The sequence below is a fragment of the Centruroides sculpturatus genome, unplaced genomic scaffold, assembly GCF_000671375.1.
Source record: "Centruroides sculpturatus isolate CEXI.00-Female unplaced genomic scaffold, Cexi_2.0 scaffold30, whole genome shotgun sequence".
In the NCBI taxonomy this organism is placed as follows: Eukaryota; Metazoa; Arthropoda; class Arachnida; order Scorpiones; family Buthidae; genus Centruroides; species Centruroides sculpturatus.
In genome coordinates this window covers 1,329,331-1,355,815 of record NW_019384755.1, presented here as the reverse complement: position 1 = coordinate 1,355,815, position 26,485 = coordinate 1,329,331, and the positions used below count along the sequence as shown (strand labels likewise).

At 25.8% G+C, this 26,485-nt stretch overlaps 1 protein-coding gene across 1 annotated transcript in view; it reads right to left on the bottom strand.

Annotated features, from left to right (window-relative positions):
* LOC111628692 (glutamate receptor ionotropic, kainate 2-like) overlaps positions 1–26,485 on the bottom strand; it is a 258,703-nt gene that overhangs the window by 79,779 nt on the left and 152,439 nt on the right. Inside the window, exon 2 of the mRNA XM_023372523.1 lies at positions 25,905–26,066. Within this exon, the coding sequence (XP_023228291.1) occupies positions 25,905–26,066 (162 nt within the window). The remainder of the gene's footprint in view (positions 1–25,904; positions 26,067–26,485) is intronic.

The following is a 26,485-nucleotide window of genomic DNA, read 5'->3' as shown; positions in this document are numbered from 1 at the left end:
AGTCTTATTATACAAGTATCCATATTTGTGTTAATAAATACTATAAAACATCTGTAAATAATGATAACACGAGAGTGCTTGTTGGTAATGTGGAACATGCTAGAGAACTAATAGATATACAGTAATAAGAAGATAGACATGATACGCGGAATATGAAGACGTTTGAATAAAATACAGTTTTAGAAAGAAGCCCACGCGATATTCGACATGATCAGAAGAAATAAAAAAATATTGTTCGCTTAACTTACAGAAATTTAGCAACGAGAATGTTGGAATATAGGAATGAGACCGAAACGTGTAAAGAAAGGATGATAAGTTTTCTACACAAGGCATATAAGAAATGGGTGTAAATGATGTAAAAATGTGTACAGTTCTTATGTAAAATCAAGGTTGAAAGCTAAGGATCATATATTTATATAAAATTTCTGATTGACATGGGTTTTAGTAATGAAAGTTACAAGAAAGAAAATAAGAGAAAAAAAATGAAAATGTAAGGAAGTAAGAGCGTAAATAAGAATATTAATAAAAATAATTTATAAGATTAGCGTAATAAGAAGTTGAAATATATACGATAAATATTTTAAGAATTTTTAATAAAATTTCATATCATGTTTCGAATAACTGTAGAAAAATCTCGCCCACCAGTGACCGATTGGATAAAACCACTGAACACTAGTATTTGGTAGTGGATTCGTGCCTCACCAACGGGCTGGTTACGTGAAGATTTTCGGGTTTTCTTCACGTTTTTAGTATCTAAATAGTTGCCAGTTTTTTGCAGAAAGACCTTCTGGGTGGCAGTTCCCTCGACAGATGGCCCACATATCGCGATACCGTAACCAAATAAACCAAACCAAATAAATAGAACAATATCGATTTTGGATATTGTTTATGTATAAAAGAATTTTATAATCTTCAGAGTAAGCTACAAACGAAAATTTACGTTTATGAAGATTGGATTACTCACAAATCAGGAAAATTCTCCATCTGTCAGTTGGTCATTCAGTAGATGTTTCTGTTTAGATAATTCTTTAGATTCTTCTATTGAAGATTTGATTTAATGTTCCAAAAAGTTAAGTTTTTCCGAATATTTATTAAATTTTGAAATATTTGAAAATATGTTATAATTAAATTTCAAAATTATATTAAATTATTGCTTTTAAAAATGGAGTCAGTAATTAAAACTTTTTTCTATAAATCGTATTTAATTAGTATGTTGAGAACGCTCCAAATATTTTATTCAAAAATATTTCTTATAGTTAGAATAATTTTCTGGTTTAACAAATTTTCAATCAATACTTTTTGCATAGATTATGTATAAGCCTATTTATTATTCATGAGATTTCAAAGTCGAAACAGATATATTTGGCTTAGGTTTTCACATTTTCAGTGTCTTATATTTTAAAATCTAAATTGATGTCTTGAGTTAAGCATATATTTCGAAAAAATAAAGCAAACGGACAGAACTTAGAAATCTTCGAAAAACTTTTCAAGTACATATTTAAAATTTTTCAAATGCTGTACAAACGATAAATCTATTTAGACATCATATTTGTACTAATTTTAATTTTTTAAAAATTCTTTTGGAATTCTTATAAAATAACTTTTAAAGAAAACGATTAGCTTCAATAAAATACTTTTAATGACAAATATCTATTTAATGTAAAATCGGGTAATTAATTAACTAATAATTATATTAAAGAAGTATTGGAAGACAAGTAAATATATTCGGCCTTCAAGACTAATGTCCAGAAGAATGAGGAGCCAGTCTGAGGCCTCGCACATGTACAGAACTTCCAGTAATTTTAAAAAGTTAATTTCGACAAATAAATAAATAAATAAAAATACGAATTTTATTATATAAAATTTATAATAATACTCGAATGTGAGAAGAAACTGGAGTCCCTTTACTTATTTGATATAAGAATAAATTTAGCAGTGAGTAGATCAAATCGACAAGATGGGCCACACCAAACATTTTCAATCGTCATATTAAATTCAGGTTTCTATGAAAATCAGTTACAGTATTATATTATTATTTTTAATTAAACGTATTAATTGTTTTATAGTTTATTGATTACATTCAGAATGTAAATTCGTGTTCATCGTGATGCAAAACATGAAGAGTTATTTATTAAAGGATAGAAGGCTGGTCACGAAAACCAGAAACACGACGCCAACAGTCGATTTACTGATCAAATGATGACCAGTCAAAGTCGTGTCGTTAGTCATTATACCTACACGCGCAGTTGCGACACAGAATTTAATTCAATGTTCTTATTTATATTCCGCGGTACTACAAATGTTTGTATCTAAACAGATGGTAAAAATAATTTTTTTTTCTTATTATTTTCTTATATATGCGAGTTTTTCGTGTGACTTTGATACCTTTAAGCCGCAAGAGCTTAGTGCCTCGGGTCAGAGAAACATAAGTACGATTTTGCATATCTAAAGTTTGGTAGCCCGCTACCCGAACTACAAAACTTTTCATATGGTTTTAATATTATTGTCTATCTTTATTATGGTATCATCAGAGAAATACGGGTTAGTTAATAAAAAATATAAATGTCACTTTTCTTTTATTATTAAAATAAAACATATAACTCATATATATATATAGTATGGCAGAGTTTCCTTTTTTAATTTTCAATGAATCAGTAATTCATCACTCTGGAATCCTAATAGACTTTACGAAGCCATCTCTAGATAGTTCTCTCTTAACTTCTGTAATAGACAGATATCAATAGATACATATTAAAAATATGTGTAGTTCATTAACAATTCACATTAATAATGGACTGCGTGCAACACTATTTGTAAAAGTGTTTTAAAGAATTATTAAGAAACAAATTATTTAGAATATTAAAATAACTTTTTCAAAAATTTTATTTGTATCATAAACTTATATATGTATATAATTAACATAATTCATAATGATAATTAATAGTTTGATATTTATGATTTTCTAACTAACCTAATTGTTAGATATAATTAATTAATTGACATCTCAATATATATGTAGTTTTAAAACACATTCCATTAATAAATAATATTCTTTGTAAGTTTAATTAAAAAGATTAAATATAATTGAATGCACTTTTCGGTACAATTTCATTTAGATAATGAATAATAATGAAGTGGGATCGTTTTAAATTAATGGTAGTTAAGATTATATTGTTAACAAATAAAATATTTTTAAAATATTAGCTGTCTTAAAAATTAATTAATAAATTTTTTCAAAGGCGTTAATATACCAATTTTTTCAAGATAAATTCGTTTAACGTTTCAAGTTTTTGACTGTGATTTAGGAAGTAAATAATCAGTAAAAAAAATCATAACATAAATTTTCAAGATTTTAATTACTTTTCATAATGTGTTTTTTTCATTAACAATAAATAAAACTTTATATATATATATGTATTGCCTATATGTTGTATATATAAATGTTAATTTATAAACGAAAATCTTACTCAAAAACTCAAAAAGAAAAGGTTTTGTTTGATGGTACAGAGGGCGATCTGCCAAGAAGGAATCCACCCGAAAACTTTCTATAAAAAATTGGCTTTTATTTAATTGTTAGACGTATGAAGAAAACCCGTGCGTTAGTCAGACACGAACCGGCGATCAACTGTTATTGTGTAGTGGTTTTTATCCATTTGATCGGTGTAGAGAGAAGTAAAAAATAATAAAAAATAGAGAAAACATGTGGGAGGATGTAAATTATTCATTCAAAACATACTTTTGCTAAAACAAAAGGTATTCATCTTTATTTAGAAACTTTCTGCTAATCCGTGTGAAATCAATTTAAGTATTTACTTAAATCTTCAAAGTAAACCAAAGTTAATTATTTATTAAATAAGTCATATATATTTAATTTGGCACATCATACTTCAGTATTGCATTTCATTAACTTAAAAAAATACTTTGGAAGAGTTCTGTATAATAAATATTAATAGGATGTTAAAGGATAGAACAGATTGATATAACTATAGGATGCGAAAGTTCAGCAATAGATCTTGTAAAATATAACATTTATTATCATGTTTTTAGGATTTATTTTTTCTACATTATTTTTAAATGCTGTATAATTATAATTTTTAAATCTTTTGTAGGAGATAATCATGAAAACTATAAATTGCATTATGTATCTTAATTCTTCTGAAATATTATACCATTCAATTTTTCACACTTTATACTTAAAAGCTTTATTTTTCATTTCGTGCACATCGTATATTTCCAATTATTATATGAATTTCGAAAGAAATAAAAAAAAAGTTTCTTATTTTCTTCGATACAATTCTGCATTATCCAGTCTCCACCGTCTTTTTGCTTTGTTTCAGATGCAGAGTTACTCATTTCTTTACTTTGTGTGTATAGAAATAAATATCTCTATTCGCAACGTAGAAATCACCTCGTTCATCAGATACATAACTATAACTTTTTCATTTCTGCTAAAATCCTATTCTATAGAACAGTCGTTCGCAATTGTTTTTGTAATTAATTTTATAAGAGTGACATTCTCAGATGGTTTATATTTTATTCAGTCGTCGACATTATTTTTTGTCTTTTAATAATAATTTCCTGGAATATTTATATCCTGAACTTTACGAATTTAAAAATTCACAATATGATAATGAAAAAAAATGTGAAGATATATTTAAATAATATTTTTTGAAAGAAATAATAAATAAATTTTTTACACGTTTAATTTATATCATTATCCAGAACAGAAATTACTAAGTGGAAAAACATGAAAAAAATAAAATAAATAGAAAAGATGGTCACGAAAGTCAATCGAATACAAACCAAGAGGAAACCGCTGTACAGGAACTCTAAGAAGAAGATGGGAGGAGACTTGATCTGTCTTGAGATTGGTACAAGACAATAACATATCTAATCCGTAAAGCTAAGAAGAAAAAGTTAGGATTTAGACCGGTCTGCAGAATTCAGAATCATCTCTTGGGTATCCAATTATTTATACTATACATTGTTATTACACAATATAAAACGAGATTGAAAAAATAACTTTCCACTTTAATAGTATTGGAAAGAAAAATATGCATAAAAAGCACGTTCCATAAATGCTGAAATAAAATGTAATAATATTTTATTTCAGCTGAATATTTTCTTTGTATTTTATTTATTTGTTTAAGTTTTCATGATTTAAAACAAAATTTTAATTTTAATTAATTTATTTATAAAAACATTAAATGCATTTATAATTATCACATTTAACAACACAGTACTTACTGTACATAAAAAATTTAGTCAAATTAAACAATATTATCTAATGCATAAACTAAATTTCAGAGAAAGTTTAAACGTTCTACAGCGCTATTAAGATCATCAATGCTGATTTAGAAAACTACTTCTCTAAAGTTAATTCGTCTGAATTATCTGTGAAGTAATTTATTATACTCAATTATCAGAGAGTCTCCAGATGTGCTACCAACACCTTACAGCATATAAATCTCTCAATAATGGAAAAAACTTTTGAAATGCATTTAATGAATAAACATAAAACGTTTAAGAAATTTAAAAGTAGATTACCTTCTTCAACACGACTAGCTAATTTTATGATAGCAACATAAAATTTGTTTTCTATAAACAATTCGAGTATTTCTCGAAATTTTTTTTTATTAGATTTGACAGGAAAACATTATCTCCGATAATTAAATCTACCTGAATTCTGCAAAGGATAATTATTTTGTAATTATCTCATTAACATATTGTCTTACAATAGAAATTCCGGCAATGTGAACAGATTTTGAATAATAGTCAATTAGAATACTCATTAAAGGAGTACTAATTTAAAAGATCATAATGCACTTAATGGTTAATTTAATAGAACGGATTATTATTAATAAGAGCAATTATTACTTGTTATAATTTTTATAGGTACAGTACAGTATATCTCGTTTTCTTAATTATTACAGCGGAAAATTATTACAATATGTTTTTTACCTTCATGTAATAAATAAAAATATGATATTTTATGATTAATTACTCCTTAATTTATTATTGATTATATTTACGAATAATTCTTAAATTTTATATTCTTGATACACTCGTTATATGTTAATAACATAGTTTATAAAGAGTATTTTCATATATTATTACAAATACTAAAGGCAAATTTCCAATTTTAATTGTATAACTGTTAAAATAAAAAAAAACAAAAAAAATGAAAAAAATTATCTGTGAATTGTGTGAGAAACATTTAGCTTTTTTCTAACAGTTAATTAATGTACTAGGATGTCTATTAATAATGTTTTCATGACATAAATTAAGTGTAAAAAGTTTTCTCCTAAGCGCAACGATTTATCTAAATTTTTCTGTTGAAATAAAACTTTTAAAAATAAATATATTGAATTTGCCTTTTAGTATAAGTTATTAATTAAGTCTCCAACAACATTTTATATAATTTGTTGAATATCGAATAATTTGAATATAATTTAATAAATCTCCTAATGTTGTATCAATAAGTTTACTACTTTTCTGTTAAATGCACATTAATATATTCAAATATATAAATCATGTGTAAAAACACGTGCTTTATATACTAACGTACAGTAATGATTTGAATCTCAAATTATTGGTGTCTTGCCCCTGTACATTATACTTTTCCTGACAATAATATAGTCATGCCGGTCATCTATGTAACTTCGTTCCGGTAAAAAGGTTTGAATTGAAATCACGTAACTTCCGGTCTGCATCTGTCGTTTGTATATAATGAATCGTGCCTATTCTCCCTACTCTTCCCATATTTGGTTTCGACTTTAATCTATATAATACCGAGATTCTCGAGAGTTAGAAAGGACAGTCAGACAGACAAATGAACGGCAATGGAAATTTATAGGTCTACAATTTTTTCAAATTGCAGCCCAATAACATAATCGAAACATTGCGAATTATAATTTTTTTCGTTTTATTAAATTAACTTTATCTACTATGTAATTTTAATACTTTCATATTTCATTCTAAATTATGGAATTAAACAACTTAACACATTTTGTTTATCAGCGATAACATAAAATTTCAAACCAGACATTAACAGAGATATTGTAAATACTTTAAAATCATATGTATTTAGTCCCAGTACATTATAATTCTGCAAAAATCTACTCTGATGATTTTCGCCAGATGCAATATTTACGCATTATCGTAACAAAGAGCTTGACACTTAAACATCCATTGCATTTCTTTCATAATTAAATCAATATCAACAATGTAGAAATACAATTAAACATTTTCATTAAAATATACTTGAATTTATTGTTCTGTTAAGTTAATGAGAAGTCATTATTTTCGACTAACTTCATATTTTGAAACTAGAGTAACGTTAAGATATTTCCTGTTTATACACCATGTTATTTAGAAAATGTATTTAATACGACGAATATTCGAATTTTCGATGTATTTATTAATAACAGTAAAGCGAAATAAATTAAAATTTTAAAATTATTAGCCAATATATTTGAAATGTAATATAGCTTATCCTTACCATTTAATCATAAACAATTTTAATAACATTAATACATTTAAATGTACAGTAGAACCTCGAAAACTCGGCTCTCGATAACCCGGCACTCCGGATAACTCGACCACACCCTGGCAGGGCAAAAAAATCCTTAGTTAATTAATTTTCATAACATGCATACGAATTAGGATCAAATTTTAAAATACGAAAATAGTAATATATTATTTAATGTTATAATATTTAATATGGTGTTATATCTTAAATGCATTTTTCTGTTAAACAGTGTTTGTTGATAAATCTGTAAGAATATTAAATATAAAAATATTAGCTTAATAAAGATATTAATGAGTTTAACTTATTACTTGACCCGAAAATCTGTTAATTAATTAGGATAATCGTTAAGTACTCGATTACTGGACTAATCCACTCGACTTTCGTGTAATTACTCGTTCCGATACATTTCACTATTCACATATCTTTATTAATTATTACATTCAAAATGAATGCAAAATTGTTTATACGTGTATTTGTAATATGTATATTATCCCTCTAAACTACTTTATGTTATTAAAATATTATTAAAATTCATCAATTTATTCAATTCTCATCATTTTTTAAATAAAGTAAATCATTTTGATGAGATTATATAGATATTTGAATCGTAAACGTAATAGTTTTTGTTATATAATTATGAAATTAATACACTTTTAGCATTTTAGAAATAAATTTTAAATAAAATTATAGTGGCTTATAATATTCAATTAACTGTTCAATTCATTTTCTTTTCATTGAAATGTATTACCGGATCTTTATTCTAATCTCGTTTAGGCCATTTCTCGCAAACTTTTTCTTTGTTTAGATAAAATGTACAGCCAAATCTGTTAATGAATGAGAAAGAAAAAGAAGTAGCAAACATCTTGCTTACAAGAAAGGAAGAGAAATTGAACAAAAAATGTTCTAATAAATAAAAGCTATTTTCTGAAAGTAGAAAAACAAAAAGACTAAACGATTTACTTCCCCGATAATTAGATTAATTATAAAATTGTTTATCATTACTTTAATTATGGAAATAGAAACAGTATTACCTACGATCACAGATTTTTTTTCTTCACTGCACTGTGTCTTCTCTGCCAACAAAGTCATTTTCATTCAGTCAAAATTAGAATTGGAAAGAAACTTATAAAAAAGGGTACTTCTTATAAAAGAATTTTTATTTATAGTTTGAATGTATAAGAAGACATCCCCTTTTGGAAAAATATTTTGTTTTTAATGGCTGAGAATCATCACAGTATATAACTATAAAATTTAATGTTCAATTACTAATTAAATAATGAATTTTATGTGATGCCAATTAAGATAATTAGTGAAATGAATATTATGAGATGTTACTAATTGCAAAGTTATACGAAACTCTGATCTTTTTAAAATATTGGTAATCAAACTCAAAAGAAAGAGAGAAAAAGCAAATTTATTAGGGAAAAAGGCGAGAAATCTGAAAAAATTCATCTTAGAATTGAAAAAGCAATTTCTGCATAATCTTCGTTAAATTAATAAATCGTTTTATTTTACTTTAACTTTTAGTTAAAACAGATACATTTATAGAAATGAATTCTCACTGAAAGGTTGAAATACAATAAACATTTCTTTATAGTGTTCATTGTATTTGAGAATTTTAATTCTAAAAATTGTCAAAATAAGGGTATTTTAAAACTTGGAATATAGTAAGGACAAGTTGCAATACACTAGTAATTCACTGTTTTAATTGGAACCATTGAACATCATTTTTTAAAAATTTAACCCATCTGAAATCTCATCCCATATATCACAGTGTATAACGTGGGATTTTGATAACATTTCAATATTCCAATGAAAAAAATAAATAAAGAATGGAAACATTAAGCTTTACACATTAAGAATATTGTTTGTTATTTTGACAAAGGAGAAGTGTCAGGAGTAAAGAAAGTTTTGATGAATTGGAGTACTGGAAAATGTCTTCATTGGACCATTATTCATAGAAATTCTTTCGATTCTTCTCAAGTGAGGTCTATAAACTCAAATTAGTTTCTATATTTTTTCTCTGCCCTCGAAGTTTAAGAATACAAAAATTATAGGTTCAACTTGTCTTAGTTATGAAAAAAGTAATAAAAATGCATTTTCATTCAAAATACTAAAGACTACCCGCTTTGAATCATTGCATATTGCACCATGATCTTTCTTTTTCTCTCTCCATACATCTATAAACAAATTTCATATTACATAGACAAAGAGATATACGCAGAAGTAAATAAAAAAAGGATGTGCTCGTGAGAGTACCAAAGACATGTACATTTTTCATCTTCTGTAACATGAATTATAAACTATATAAAATAAATATTAAAACTGTTTAAAATAACTCTAATTTCGAACCTCTTTTATTCTATCACAATTAAGCTTATATCACACGTATGTGAAGAGTACAATCTTCCTATAAATATAAACCCATAACAAGCCTATCAATTTTCAGTAGAGTAAAAAGATATAACTATTGTTATCTCATCAAAATACAGTACCTTATTTGCATATGAAAAACGAAATTTTTTAATGTAACAATAAAGTAACACAGTACAGCTTCGCTCAAATGCAATTTAGATTCTTAATAGTTTGTTGCCGTTTTTCTGATAGTCGTACGCATAAATAATATAATTTGAGAAATATATTTCAAAAATTCGGTAGGAATAAAACATATTATTCCTTCACTTTACTTGATGGAATAATTAGCTGAAAATAAGACTTATCTGAAGCAAGTTGAATTAAAACTAGAGTGTTACTTAAAAGGGTATGAAAATATTATGAATAAATTTGATCCAATTCTGCGAAAATGAATGTTTCTAGCAATAAAGTGGTACTTTATTTTGATGGCGTAATAGAAGTGTTATCAATGAAATCCAATCTATTGATAAAATGTAAAACTAATATTATGTATATGAACACTATCATGTATAGAAATAAACCTCTTTAAACATCTGAAATTGATTGAAAAAACACATCTAATTCACTAATATATCTTCATGTCTTTTTATGAATCAACTTTGAAATATCTTCATTTTGTGAACTCACTTCGTAACTTAATGTGCTATTGAAAAACTGCTCTTCAATACTATTATATACTTTCTAAATCCTCATAAATGTTATTGATGTTTTTGTAGTATTACTAACATTTTTAAAGTTAAAATTTCGAGAAGTACATCTTTCTCTAGAGAACGATATAATTTCTTGTTGACGCTAATCTCTGAAATTATAGTCACCAGCAATCATTTTTAGAAATCACTCTAGCAGATTTAAATTCATTACACAAAGTTTATTTAAATAAATTGCACAGGTTTCGTTAGTATGAGCCTTTAATGATTTTAAGTTAATGAGATTTCGTCAAACCAAGTTTCAAATAATTATTCGTTAGTTAAACACGTGTTTTATTTTATTTTCTCAGTACTTATTGTTTTTATTCCCAATTGAATATTTAGTTGAAATTTATAAATAATAAAAACATATAATTTAATTCATTCTTCAACATAAAACACTGGTTGGCACTAATTATTCGATAATGTCCCTTTCATTCATCACTATAACAACTTCAAAAAAACTCAGAATTTCTTTCGATTCAATTTAATTAATTTTACTAATACCAAGTATTGCAATTTTGCTGTCTTAAATACAATTATGTCACAGAGTTATATCGAATTAATTATATTAAGTAAGGAGTTATGATCGTTTGTGACTTCAAGTGAGGCCTGATATGTATAAAATCGTATAATACTAAATTTTAGCATTGGTTTTGGTCTTTTTAAATAAATTAACTAACTTTAAAATAACTTGCGAATAAATAATATAAAATTTTTTTAAATTTTACTACGATTTCGCTTTTATGTATAAGAGCATGCCAAAGAGGTTGGGGTTGGACACAGAGCTCAACTTTTCTGATTAACCTAAGACCAATGGTCCCCAAATTGTTGTTTAATTAAACAAATTCGGCCATTTAAGAAAACAGCTGAAACTACATATGATTTATTTATCAACTTTTTTACACAAATTTTCATCTCTGGTATGTCTATTTTGATAGAGTTTCTTAAATCGTCTATTAATTTTTTTCACATAATAGTAACATGATCGCGTTTAGTCTTGAATCTATTATTGNAACAAGTGTTCAGCAATATGAAGAATAAAGTCGTTTTTAATACTCTTCATATTGCTGAACACTTGTTTGTTTAGTTTTAATTTTTTTTCACATAATAGTAACATGATCGCGTTTAGTCTTGAATCTATTATTGAAGATCAACAATAATAGATTCAAGACTAAACGCGATCATGTTACTATTATGTGAAAAAAAATTAAAACTAAACAAACAAGTGTTCAGCAATATGAAGAGTATTAAAAACGACTTTATTCTTCATATTGCTGAACACTTGTTTGTTACTTGCAACAATTTTTGGAGATGTAGCATCATGCTTGTATAATTCGCAAATAGCAGTAGAACTATTTGCTTTTCAGTCCAGTTGTTTTTAAAACGGAACTCATAGTTTTAGCTCCAAGGGAATGGGATACATTGAAAAGTATTTCCATTTTAGCTTGTAGTACATAATCTCTTAAAGATCACTACTAGTATCGAAACTTGTTTAATCTGAAAGAATATCTCTCAATTCCTCCATCAGATCAAGAGATATTCTTTGGCTTTAGTTTATCGGTTTATTTGCTTACGGAAACGCAACACGTGGGCGATCTGACGAGGGGATGCCTCGTCAGATCGCCCACGTGTTGGCTCGGACAGACTGGAAGATTTGCTCTTAAATTTATGTGTTTCAAACATAAAGAAAATCTGGGAAACTCTATGTGGCCAGCCCGTTGGCGAAGCGCGAACCCACAACCAATTACCAGTGTTCAGCGATTTTAGCCACTCGGCCACTAGAGGCGTACACATTTGAAGAAGAATTTAAATATTCTTTTGCAGAGAAACTTAAAAATTCCAGCAATGAATTGCGTAGGTTTAAATTACAAATCAGTTAGACCCATACTGGATATAACTTATTTGTAAATATAATTCAGCTATGTAATTTTAGAGTAAAATATTTTAATAACAGAATATCACAAAAAAAATATAAGAAATATTATAAAAATATGGAAAATGTTTCACCAAATAAGAATATTCTACTCAGATATTTGAATATTTTGATGGTGAAAAACTTTTATAAATAAAACGCTTATGTATGCAAATCAGCACGTTTCATAAATGAGTTAATCACTAATTTCTATTTTACTGTGTTTAATGTTTTACAAGAACCTCGTGCTGATTTAATTTTATCTTATTCTCTAATTGCAGAGAAAACTTTTTTCTAAAAAGCAAAATTTGCTGACTGAAAAATAACTGAAAGTGTGAATGCCTCGTGCGTTTTCCCACCGGTACGCTCATAATTATGCACTTTGTTTAATTCTCTCCTCCTGTTGGCACAAAGTAGACCTTTTTTTAGCAAGCCCATTATGGGTTCTACCAGACCAACAATGACGTAGCCGGATGGTGAGAAACAACGCCCGATATATCTAGACAGCTACCCCCAAAAATTTCCTGAGGTTTTTTAACCCGTCAGGATTCCATCCTGGATCCTTTAGAGCGGTAGGACCCAGAAATGCCCATTCTGCCATCCCTAATAAGTCACTGACTACATTCTGAATGCATAATTGCAGTGAAGAAGAATCGGAATCCATTATTGGCTATCTTGCAGGCATTATTAGAAGACGAGGAAGGAACCGCATGAAACTCTCGATTCCAGCTACTAAAAAGATAATGTCAGCGGATATTTTTGCTCCATAGATATCGGTGGGTCCTTTAATGAGATATATTCGGCACACTAGGTGTTTTTGCCAAGTCAGAATTTAATAGCTGGGAGTTATGTTCTCCTTTTCTAATTTTATTCGTGTACATACTGCAGTCACTACAAATTCAGCATACTTGTAATTGGAGAGTGAGGCAAACCAGTCATAATCACGACCACACAACAGGAATTAAAACTTAAGTGACCTGCTATACAACATTCATTCTTATGAGAGTCCTCTAAAATTAGCTGTGGCTTTATAATAAAATAAATCCATTTCAACTAGCTTATTGAAAAACAATTAAAAACATACCTTTTAATTGTTTTTGAAAACATAAAATATAAAAATATTTAAATACAAATATGCAAATTAAACAAATATAAAAATATGTAAATGCAAATATTTTTTATAAAAATACATTTATAAAAATATTAGTTATTATTTCGATCTTAAAACTTATCTTAAAAGATATGTAAAATGTTTCATTAATCTTTAACGGAAAATCTAAATAATAAAATGATGATTAAAAATTCCATAATATTGCCCATCCTATTTAAGTAAAGAGTGTGTAAAAATTATACAAATAACCTATTTAAAAATTAAAAAATAAAATGAAATAAAAATTATTTATTAACACTATATATGCTATTTATCAATTTTCATGTTTTTTTTATTTACATTTAACATATCATATTGACCACTTCTATGGAGCATATCAAAGCAATCAAAGTACAGTTATATTTTATAGAAAATTGAAACTATATGTAGTAAATTTCATCCTCAGAAGACAATACAGAAAAATCTTCAAGAATTATTTGTCAATTAAAACACTGTTTAAGATATTGAATTATAATTTAAATTTTCTATAAAACTCTGCTATGATATGCTCCATAAAAGTCATCAATAAGGTGTGTTAAATGTAAATAAAAAACAAGAAAACTGATAAATAGCGTTCTCAATATGTTTAATTTTATTCATTTTAATTCGTAGTCAATACGTTTAATTTTAAAAACTATAAATGATAAGCCTATAAGTGATAAATAAGCCTATTAATTATTTATCAAAATATGAGATTAATATTTCCTGTAGTGTATCGCGACATATACTTAGTTAACCCAAGAATAATGCTAGAGCTTACAGACTTACGGTAAACAAATAACAACATGCTGAGATAGATTAATTTACTTTTCTCTCTTAACTAAATGACTGCTTTACAACAGGATGGAGAAAATGTCAAGTAATGACGTGTATCATAGAAAACATATGAAAGCGGCAGAAAGTTTGTGTAATGAGAAAGACTAAATTTAAACACTTTTCTTATTATGTAGAATACCCAATCAAGCATTAACTTTAAATGAAAATATTTATATAATAATAAAAAAGTAATTTAGCATTCAATTACGTGTTAATTTATAGCTCTACTCTTATTTTTTATAGATGATGTAAGTGTTGCCTAGATGGTAATTTTCTTTATAAATATTTATTAGGCTTACTTGTGACTTCTCTTCAAAATAAATTACATTTCAAAAAATATTCAATAAATATCAAATTCATATTTGTATTCCAAATCCACGCGTTATATTTCTATAGGTAAATTTCGAATGCAATCTGATATATGAGCGTGTTATCGTCAAATACGATTTATGTAAAGAACATCGTGATTTAATTTTATCTTATTCTCTATGTAAAAATTAAATATATTTTAGTCTTTATCTCAGTTTTCCTAAAATAAAATATATAAATATAGATTATAATTTATAAATCAATCATAATATTAAATTTTTATGTTTTTATTCAAATCACGTATATAATATGGTATATCAATATAATGAAATTTATTATTTACATTTGTATTTTAATTTTTATGTACATTTTGTTTTTTTAATTCTGTTTCTTTCTTTTTAATTAATTTAATAATTAAGATTTTGTTCTTGAATAAAATATTGTGACATAATTATCAATTAGTTTTAATATTCTCAGGCCTTTGTACAATTAGTATTATTATATAAAGGCTTATTAATACCGATTAAATTCAGAAAAATTAATGAAATAAGTATAAATAGACCTTATATTTATTATATTAAGTTAAACATAATTATATAATTAAATATTAAATTTACATTTTACTATCGTGTAAAAATTCAATTAAAATGCTAAATAATTTACAAAAAAACAAGGAAAAGAAGAAGAAGAACCCCCCTATTTTTCACTTATGACATACAGATTATAAATTAAAAGTAAACTAAAGCTTTTCTTATCATTTTCAAAATTGTCATTAATTATACTTAACAAAAGCATATATTGGAAAAAATAGCTATAAACATAGTTTAAAAAGTTAAGAAATTTAAGCTTATCGCTTAGAGATTTAACTCTGTCAACAATCAGTTGAATTTTATAAGATATACTTACAAATTCGAGTGTGATGTAAATATTTTGAACTTGTTAACTCTGAAATTGGTTTCGAAAAGAAGTATGCCTTCAAGGCAATCTAAAGTTTCATTTTGATTTTAACCAAATCCCACTAGGGAAATGATGGCATTAACTTTGGCTTATAGAAGTTTTAAATCTTATGCATTAAAAAATAAACATTTACAATATATAATATAAAGTATAACTTATATATAAGACAATAAACATAAAATATAGATATTTTATGTTTTTGTAAAAATAATATATATATATATATATTCTATTGCGCTCTGAAAATAATTTTAGCGGACTTTATCGGGGAAAAAATCAGCATAATTCCTTTGTATTCTCTCAAATCAGCTAGAAGAGAGTAAATTAATGACCGGAAATGAGCAAACATTGTCTAGTGAAGTCGCAAATGTACTGTACGTGATGCGATTGTATGACGGATTGATTGCCGTTGTTACTGAACGTCGAAAGATTTTTTCCTGATTATGACCTTGAATTGTCGTTTTTATTTGACCCGTAGTTTGTCTAATGTATGAGAAAACACTAGAGGAATAGTTGTCTCAGACAGGTGCTTTCGTTTATTCTGTTCTAAATATTTTCGTTCGTGTTATTCTAGTATCGAGGTCGACACGTTGCGTTCCTATATCGTTTCCTCTTCTTCCTTATAAATATTTGATGTTAAATAAATAAACCAATGTTATATATTGCACGANTATATATATATATTTTTTGTATGTTTTTTTATAAACCGTTTTTAATTTATTTTAAATCACTATACTTTACTATAAATAATTGTAGAAATTAGAGAGAATAAAATATTAATATAGGCTATATATTTTTAATGTCTACATTTATTTACGGTAAAATACACAAGTATAATTCAATAGAAATTGTATAACGATGTTATTTTCTATAGATAATTTTTATAATGATCTAATCTTTATAGTTAGTTTGTCATTAAAATGAAAAATGATGATTAAATTTCCAATAAAAATAGATATTTGAAATTTTTTATATTTATAGCTTCCTACATTCTCCAGAACATTTTAAACTTTGAAATTCTCAGAATATCTTGAAATATTTTTATTATTTCTATTACATTTATCAGCAATTTATTTTAGTTATTTTTAGCGATTTAAACACATTTTCTATAATTTCAAATCCGCTTATTCTATCACTATAGTCATTGATTTTGTATTACTTATTATAGTTTTATAAAAAGATTTTTTAGAAAAAATTTAGATATGCCAATGTTCAGAATTTCATGGAACTTTACAGAAAGAAATGCATCATTCCTAAACATTTAGAAGCGTGCGCTTCCTACCAATGACATAAGAACGTCACAAAAAGGATTAGGAGCAAATAGACATGGACTTTTCAATTTATTTTCTAATGCTTCAGAAAAGATCCGCTTCGAACTTTGCTGTATAAGACTTTTTTCATTTTATATATCGCATAAAATAGTAAATTTCGAAAGAAAAATTCTATTATAAATTTCTTCAATAAACTTTTTATTATTTTAATTTTAAAAATAAAATTCAATTCAGGAAACCAATAAAATTCAACAAAATTAAATTGATTTATTTTGAATTATATTCTTTTTAAAATTAAATTGTTATATATAAATAATTTTTAATATTAAAGAAAATATATAAGGTATAATTGAATTGAAAGAAAACATTATATAAATAAATAAGAGCAAATCAGTTTAATATTTTAAACATTATAAATAATTCATATACTATTCATAAATTATTAAAAAAATGTAAAAAAAAGTAGCAACTTTAATATTAGATTTAATTCAAATGAAATTATAGAAAAAGTTTGATTAAAGTCAAATAATATTTGATGCATCGCTTTAGTTCTAGGTAATTACGCAGACGAGAATTCTTATATACATAATCGTTCAGGCGTGGAAATGAAGTTGAATAAGGAAGTATTACTTTTGCTGCATGGAATAAATGTTTGTGATCAGATAGTTTCGAAGTTATTATCTCTCATCTAATGGAACTTGTGTCAAATAGCTACAGTATAACTTATAAGTACTGGATTGCATGCAACTCATCTATTTTATCAACGTTCTTAGATCAAAACTTTGACACTTTTAATTTATACATTAGTACAAATTTAACTTAAATTCATGTCTAGTCTACTTTAAAATGTATTTCTATTGAATAAAATTTGATCGTATAAAAAATATTAAAATAGATTAACTTTATAAACTATTTTAACATAAATTGTTTTTAAGCCATTTTTGTAAAGTTAAATTATAATATTGTAATAATAATTTTATTCGCTAAGAGTTTAAACAGTATTTCAACTACAAATATATTTCTTACGATTATTTCTAAAAACTTCTGAATGAAATCGTGATAAATACAAAAAACATAACAAAAATGAGCTCTCAAATCTGCTTTATAATTATGAATCGTCAAAAAAATAGTAAACCATAATCATTTCTATATTTAAACGTACAGCTATCACTATGATTAATCGTAATCACGACAATGATTATTTAAATAATTAAAAATCTGTAATTTAGCAACTTTATTAAATTAACTAAAAAGTAAGTGCATTACCTACCAATCTCTTTCAGAATATTAAAAGTTGTTTATTTGAAAATATTTCAGAAAAATTTTATTCTTTGTAAATTAAACTGCCTTCTACAATTTGCATACTCGAATAAACCACTTTAGAAATATGAAAATATTTAACACTATTAATAAAATGATATTTGAAAATATTTTTACTGTTAACGCGCTATTGATTTAACTCATTACTTAATTCTGCAATACTTTCTTTTCTGTAAAAGTTTTCATTATAAATATGTTGTAAAACGCTACATCAACATAAAATGGAAAAAAAAATCGAATAACACAATTTACGCATTAACTTTTAAACAAAAAAATGCAAACTTTCTTTAACATCCAAAGTAATTTAAATTGTAAAATTCAATTTTACGCAGTTGTTTAATTATTGATGAATTGCTTTTTATTTTATTTCATTTTTTATCAACAGAAAGTGTTCTTAATGATATTTTTATATGCATAGAAAAAGATATTTTTATATGAAATTTTCTCTTTTAATTCAGAAATAATTCCTAAAAGTTTGAAATTTTTTAAAATTAATTAAATATCTTGTGGATAGTTTAATAACACACGAAAATATTTTCGATAAATATCAAAGAATGAATAAAATAAATAAAATATATGTTTTACATATTTTAAAATTTAATTAATCGTTAAATAAATATATGTATTTTAAACATACTTTATCAGTAATGCAAAAAGATCTAGTCTATTTAACTAAGTTAAAATAAAAAATTATACATATCAAGATCGTGACAACACTAAAAATCAAACGTTTTCGATCACTGCACACATATTTTGAAAGCGTGAAGGATTTTTAAGTTTATGAACTGAAGTTCGAATTATTGGAAATGTTACATTTTCCATGTATGCATCCCCAGTAGAAAAGATGAAAATATTTAAACAAAAGTTTAAGGAACATTATTTAAACACTAAGAATACAGATCATGTTCCTACATCTTGGAGGTTCGAATTAATTAATTCTCTGTGGCCTTTATTACATGTCTAAGATTGTACCCATCGTTTATTTATTTACTGTTGTTTAACTTTACAAACATTTTAACTATTTATTCAATTACTTTTGTTTTACTTTACAAACGTTTTAACTACAGTATTTATTTATTTGTAATCATTCACTACAATTATCCAATTATTTTATTTAATTCATAACTTTAAATCCATTTGTTTTTATATGTACAGTACAGTACAGAATATGTTCGGAATATTTTCTATTTAAATATATTTGTTCTTTGATGTAGCTTAAAAATAATTTATTATATAAGTATTGCTACCTATTTAATAACGTTTGTTTTGAAAGAATTTTTTTCTTTTATTTTTTTGTATGGCTCTTAAACTTTGATAATGGCGATTGTTTGATATTAAATTAAGATCTGAAAATCTGCATACTTAATGAATATTTTTTCCTAACAGTTAAACTGTTTATATAAATTAAATTATGTATAAATATCTTGTTAAACATTTTAACTTTGTAACACACTATTTATAATTCTGATAAAGCTAAAAGCATCGGATAAATTGTCAAAAGGAAAAATCTTCTGAAATTTTACAGAAAATTATGAATATTACGTAAACTTATCTGTGATAAGTAATTATCAGTAATAAAGGAAGCCTGATGTAAGAGAAACTAAAATTTGTATCTTCAAAATTTGTACTTAATATAAACATGAGACACGATATAATATACTATATTATAATTTTCCCTATCTAAATTAATTTTATTTCTTTATTTTTTCAATATTCGTTTTTTTAACGATATGCTAAATAATTTAGTTTTTCATAAATTATATGTTGGGTCATCGTATGATATTGTGTTGCTTGGAGGGACTTCAAATGCCCCGTGGGCACGAAAGACCTTTATGTTCAGGAAAGCCATCTACAGAAACACATCTATGGACAAAAGGGAAAAGTATGAGTCCACGACAAAAGGTTTTTTGGAGTCAGTCTTTGTTATGCTGTAAAATGCGAGAGTGATGTGAGCCAGGAAAGTAAAATACGTTGTAAAGCAAATAGGTTATTTCTGAATAAATGCTTGTGTAAAGAAAGCTAGAGAGAGCGGACATTATTCTTTGTAAATATATCAAAGTTAGATCCTGATACATTTGTGCAAAATCTGTGCATTTGTGTGAAGTAATAGTTATATATTAATTAAATATTTCATAATCAAAGTACATTTTTTTAATATAGGAAAACACACATTATTATTATTATTAACTTAAAAGAACGATTAGTCCAAATTTTGTACGTTTCGACGATTCTATGATAAAATATAGATTTTAATTACGAAGAAGTATTCAAGATATAAGATTATGTTGATAATACTTTAACTATAACTCAATTTTCTTTTGAAAAATTATTTATTGAAAGTGTTTTCACACGAGTTTCTTTTAAATTTTATAAGAAATCAGTCTATAGAATTCTGTTGGATTTATTTTCTTGTTCAACATTTAATAAGGCTATGAGCAAAGCAGATCTAACTTGATCATTAAAAAAATTATAAATTATAAAAAATAGCTATAAATTGCATAAAACATTTACTAATACCAAGTATTGCAATTTTGCTGTCTTAAATACAATTATGTCACAGAGTTATATCGAATTAATTATATTAAGTAAGGAGTTATGATCGTTTGTGACTTCAAGTGAGGCCTGATATGTATAAAATCGTATAATACTAAATTTTAGCATTGGTTTTGGTCTTTTTAAATAAATTAACTAACTTTAAAATAACTTGCGAATAAATAATATAAAATTTTTTTAAATTTTACTACGATTTCGCTTTTATGTATAAGAGCATGCCAAAGAGGTTGGGGTTGGACACAGAGCTCAACTTTTCTGATTAACCTAAGACCAATGGTCCCCAAATTGTTGTTTAATTAAACAAATTCGGCTATTTAAGAAAACAGCTGAAACTACATATGATTTATTTATCAACTTTTATTACACAAATTTTCATCTCTGGTATGTCTATTTTGATAGAGTTTCTTAAATCGTCTATTAATTTTTTTCACATAATAGTAACATGATCGCGTTTAGTCTTGAATCTATTATTGAAGATCTTCAATAATAGATTCAAGACTAAACGCGATCATGTTACTATTATGTGAAAAAAATTAATAGACGATTTAAGAAACTCTATCAANTTCCAAAAAAAAAGATGGCGATTTTTATTCTATTAAAAAACAAGGAAAAACAGCAAGTTAGGTGTTACGTGGTTTTATTTTTAATTTTTTAATTTTTTTTTTTCAATTTTACAATTTGATGTTGCTATAAGAAGAGGCGATTTAAAAGATCAAAGAATCCAAACTGTGCAAGGAAAAAAAAAATAGGAGAAGATCCAATAGAGAAGGAACAGCTGACAAAGGCAAATCTTCTTCCCAGATGTCTTTGCGTGCTTGTGAAAGACGACATCTGGTACCGAGAGTTGGCACTAATCGGAATTCCTTCAATTTTTCTTTTCTTAGATACAACCTTTGCGGATGAAGAGAAGACTCATTACTACACAGGAAGTCTATTCTCTACACGGCATTGACTCGATACACGTGACATATGACAGTCGATAGACAGCGACAACTCCCTTTTAATTCACCATTCTGTTCGTTTTAAGAAAATAACCATCTGTCTTTATTATCTTACATCTTTTAAACAATAGTCTTTATCTTATTTTTACATAAAAATTACTTTTGTAAATCGTATTAAACAAAATTTTAATTTTAATCAATTTTATCCCGAAAGAAACTACTATTTAAGATAAAAACGAAGCCCATTTTTAAAAATCATTTATATACGTGGGATATAATAAATTTTTTTGAAATTGTCTTCAAATATGAAGTAAATTTCTTTTTCCCCTCCCTCTCTTCTTCTTCTTCTTCTTCTTCTTTTCAATTATCTTCAGCAAGAAAGATGTAGAGCAATCGAAATTTTCTTCTTCTTTCCCCCTTCGTTTTCTTCTTCTTTTTCCTTGAAACTCATTCAGCTTAATAAACTAACATTTCTTTGAATGTGCTTAATTGTATTCAAGTAAAGCGATCGTTTGCTTGTAAATTCTCCACTCAAACATTTAACTTAAATTAACGATTATTTCTTGCATGAAGTTGAATATAAATCGAATATCCACTTAAAAACTTCTTAAGATTCTTCTTAAATGGTTATATACTTTATTATTTATTCATTCTTGATGAAGACATTCAATTGCATTTTCTGGTTTATATATATATATATATATATATTTTTCTTTTAGAGAAAGGAGGGAAGTTGTTTATTTTGCTTTTATTGAAAATATTTTCAAGACAGAAAAATCATGCCTAGAAGCACTTTTCAGATGGAAACAAACAGATTTCCTACATGCATGTTATTTGTTAAAATAATTAAAATATTAATCACATTACTTTTATCAAAAACTAAGCGTTTCTCCTATAACGAAAAATTTTGAAAAATAATGAAAAAAAAATTAATAATATTCTAGATAAATTTATCTTCCAAATGAATTATTTTTCTTGTTTATATTTAATTCTCCCATTAATCCTGAAAGTTTTGTTGTTGTCAGTTATTGTTTGTATTATATAGAATTTTTATTTTAATCCAATTTTTTTAATGTATATATATGCAATTATACAATGAATATGTTAATAAAAGCAAAAACAAAACTATTAGTATAATTTTAAAAAAAATCTATTTTAAATTTACGTAATTTCAAAATATTTGCACATTGATATGACTTGACTTGATAATTAGCAATTACATTATTACAAATTTTGAATTTTAATCAACATTTGATTATTTTTATTTTTATATTTATAATCATTCAGAAATTCCAAAAACAGTTAAATTGTTAGTAAATTAATAAGAAATATTTTAAAAAAACAAACTCTTCAATAGAAATTCACTTTTTTATGTTTTTTTCTACCCTAAACAAGTATTGAAATAACCTGTTTATATTCATTATTCGGAAGTTTACGTAGAAGACTATTTTCATACATCCAAGTTTGGAGGAAAGGTTAACAATATTCTATGACAAGAAGTCATAGAATATTGTTAACCTTACCTCCAAATGCTTTGTTTTTTATCTATTTCAGAACTTACTTTCAGATACACAAGCTTTCATATACTGCTTTTTATTCTTGAATATATCTTGACTGTTTATCATAAATATGAAGCAGAATATTATTGAATTAGGTTCATCTTATATGCAATTTCTTAACTTTTGCTAATTTAAGTAAAAATAAACACGCAAAAACGAAAAACAAAGTAATAATGAATACAGTATTTCATTATACAGTCGACCCCCCTATAACACGGGTTCCTATAGTTCGGATTCCTATATCACGGTAAAAAAATTGCGACAGTATACGTACAAACATGCTAAAAAAAACTCGTATAACTCGATAAAACGTCATCGCCGACTCGTGTCGCGACAGGATTGGTCGAATCTAAACCAATAGCGGATATTGTACAAACCGTTGAGTTTAAACGAGCAGCGAACCTACTAAAAACCATTTATTATTTAACGTCCATAAAAATTATATTTATATTAATGATGTCTCCAAAGTTCAGCGAATTTTTCGCAAAAATAATAATTTATCAGGAAGCACGCGAGCCCCATTCGATGACAAGCTCCACGACGAAAACAAGCTTAAGCAATGGCGTAGTCGAACGGTGCACACTCGATAAGTAATCTACAATTTTTTGTTTATAGCATAGTTTATATGGATTATTCCCAAAAATTTATACGTATTTTGGAAATGTTGAGTCGAACTAGTCTAGAATCGATTAATTTTATGGAAGAAACCTTTCAAACGGCCGTAGTCCGTAAACTGCATACGTGCCGGGCTGTGATCGGCTGGACTCGTAGAAAATGGATTCATAAAAAACGGAACGTATCTACCGTGTTATAGGGGGATCGACTGTACTGATTCTTAATTGTTTTAACGGTTTTTCCCCTAACAGTATAAAAATTGCATGTAAGTGTATTAATAAAGCATATACAATAAACAAAATTACATATATACATTTTGCTATAATTATATTGTTAACTTTTTCAATATTTTTCTTTATGCAACGTTTAAGTTAAACTGTACTTATTATAGTATAAAGTTGAGTACATAAATATAGATATAAAACAATATAATTGCTAATAAATTATATTTCATAACAGTTATTAAATAACTGACTTAAATTGTTTGAGAAATAAAATAAAACGATTAGAATAACACAAGTACAAATAGTAATGTCATCTTACTTAAATTAAAAATAATTAATTAAACGTGTATATTTTATTTAATTTCTTAATTAAATTCCTTTATTGTTCTAATCTTTTCTAATTAAAATATAAACTGACATAAGCCAAGCTACAAAATTTTCAGTAATATTAGAATTCTAGTGTGTAACATAAGAAAATTGCTGTTAGATTTATCTTAGATTAAGTGTATTTACTTCTTTATTTAACTAAAATATGCGTTTAAATTAGATTATAAATATATTTACTTTATTATCGAGTTTAAAAAATTAATTTTGTATTAAATAATAATTTAATATTTTACTTTAAATCATAATAATTATTCAGTGATTAGGACTTACATGTTTCATGACTTACATATTTATTATATTCTTTTGTACAATGGTAATAAAAAATTCATTTTCATTTCCAAAACTGTACTTAATTTAGTCAAAGAATTCTTAACAATGTTCCATCTTATCATTTAATCATGACAATTCTGGTCGATTTTTTCAATCTCTCGAAAATTTTAAATTTAGAAAATTGAAAAGTATTTTAAATTATATCAAATAATTTTAGAATTTCTATCTTTGATATTTATTAAATTTGAATATAAATAATGATATTATCTTACAAAATATGACCGAAATATATCTCTAGGGTTTGTTTCAGAATATATTGTAAACAATACTGATCGAAAGTATTTCATTATAAATAATTCTAAAAAGAACTAAAATTTTTCCAGCATAGTTCTACTAAAAATAAAATATCTGAGTTATTTTTAGAGTATACAATTGAGATATTGTCTATGTAAGAGAATAATAAGATAGAGAATAAACTGAGGTCCCAACAGTCAGCAATGATGTCAGAAATATGGTATTTTCCTTCAGATTTCCTACCATCCTCCGAGAAGGAGTGGTATCTAGATCGATAAATTGTGAGCCAGCAACCTCTCACGACACTGATTTGTTGGAAGATTCCCATTCTTTCGAACAGATGGAAAGCAACCAAGACCATCAACAACTTCTAAGATATGTCGAAAACGAATTAAGAAACTGATGGAAGTTTTACGACATCTTTTCCTTAAATTGTCTGAAATATCTTAATGCAAACATATGCATGATACCGATCTAATTACATTTATAAATAATAATTAATTTCGCAATGTAATTCTGCATAATCAATTTATATTATGCAATACGAATAAAAATAGTTTAATGCTAATAAAATTCCTTTTTATTTTTTTATAAGAATCTTACGTAATAACAATATAAATCAGTTCTTTTGTAACATGTTTTACTGATCAGAAAGTAGGTAGAGCTGTTACTATGACTACGGAGTTCTTACCTTTCTTGGAAGCATGAAAGCTGTCGTCGTGAGGTACATGCTGGATGTCATACATTAGGGTGGTATTAGGCAAGATGTTACGGTCCCGATTTATACGGTACACTGCGTACTTAAATGCCAATTCTACGGCACTATCTTTTTGATCTTCTGTAAAAATAGCACCTAAAAATAAAAACAGTAGTTTTCAGGAAAAAATAATAATAAAGGAGGATAAATCATTTCATACATTTTCATACAGATAATACACATTTAAGTATTTTAATGATGAAAGTGACGTAATGAGGCATCTTATCTGAACAAAGTAGTTATCTCAAAGTTTCATGTTTACAATATCTTTAATGATCGTAAGTTAAACAAATTGCCTCTTTATGGAAACAATCTGATAAAACGGTTTTCTTATTTTAATGTAATAATGGATAAAAATTCCTTATTCTGTTAAATTTTCTAAATTGGACTTTAATATTTTCTAATTAAGTGAATATTATGAAAATTAATTTCTTAGAGAAGTTATTTGTTTAAGAAAATTGATTATCTAATTTATATATATATATAAATTAGATAATCAATATATATACATATAT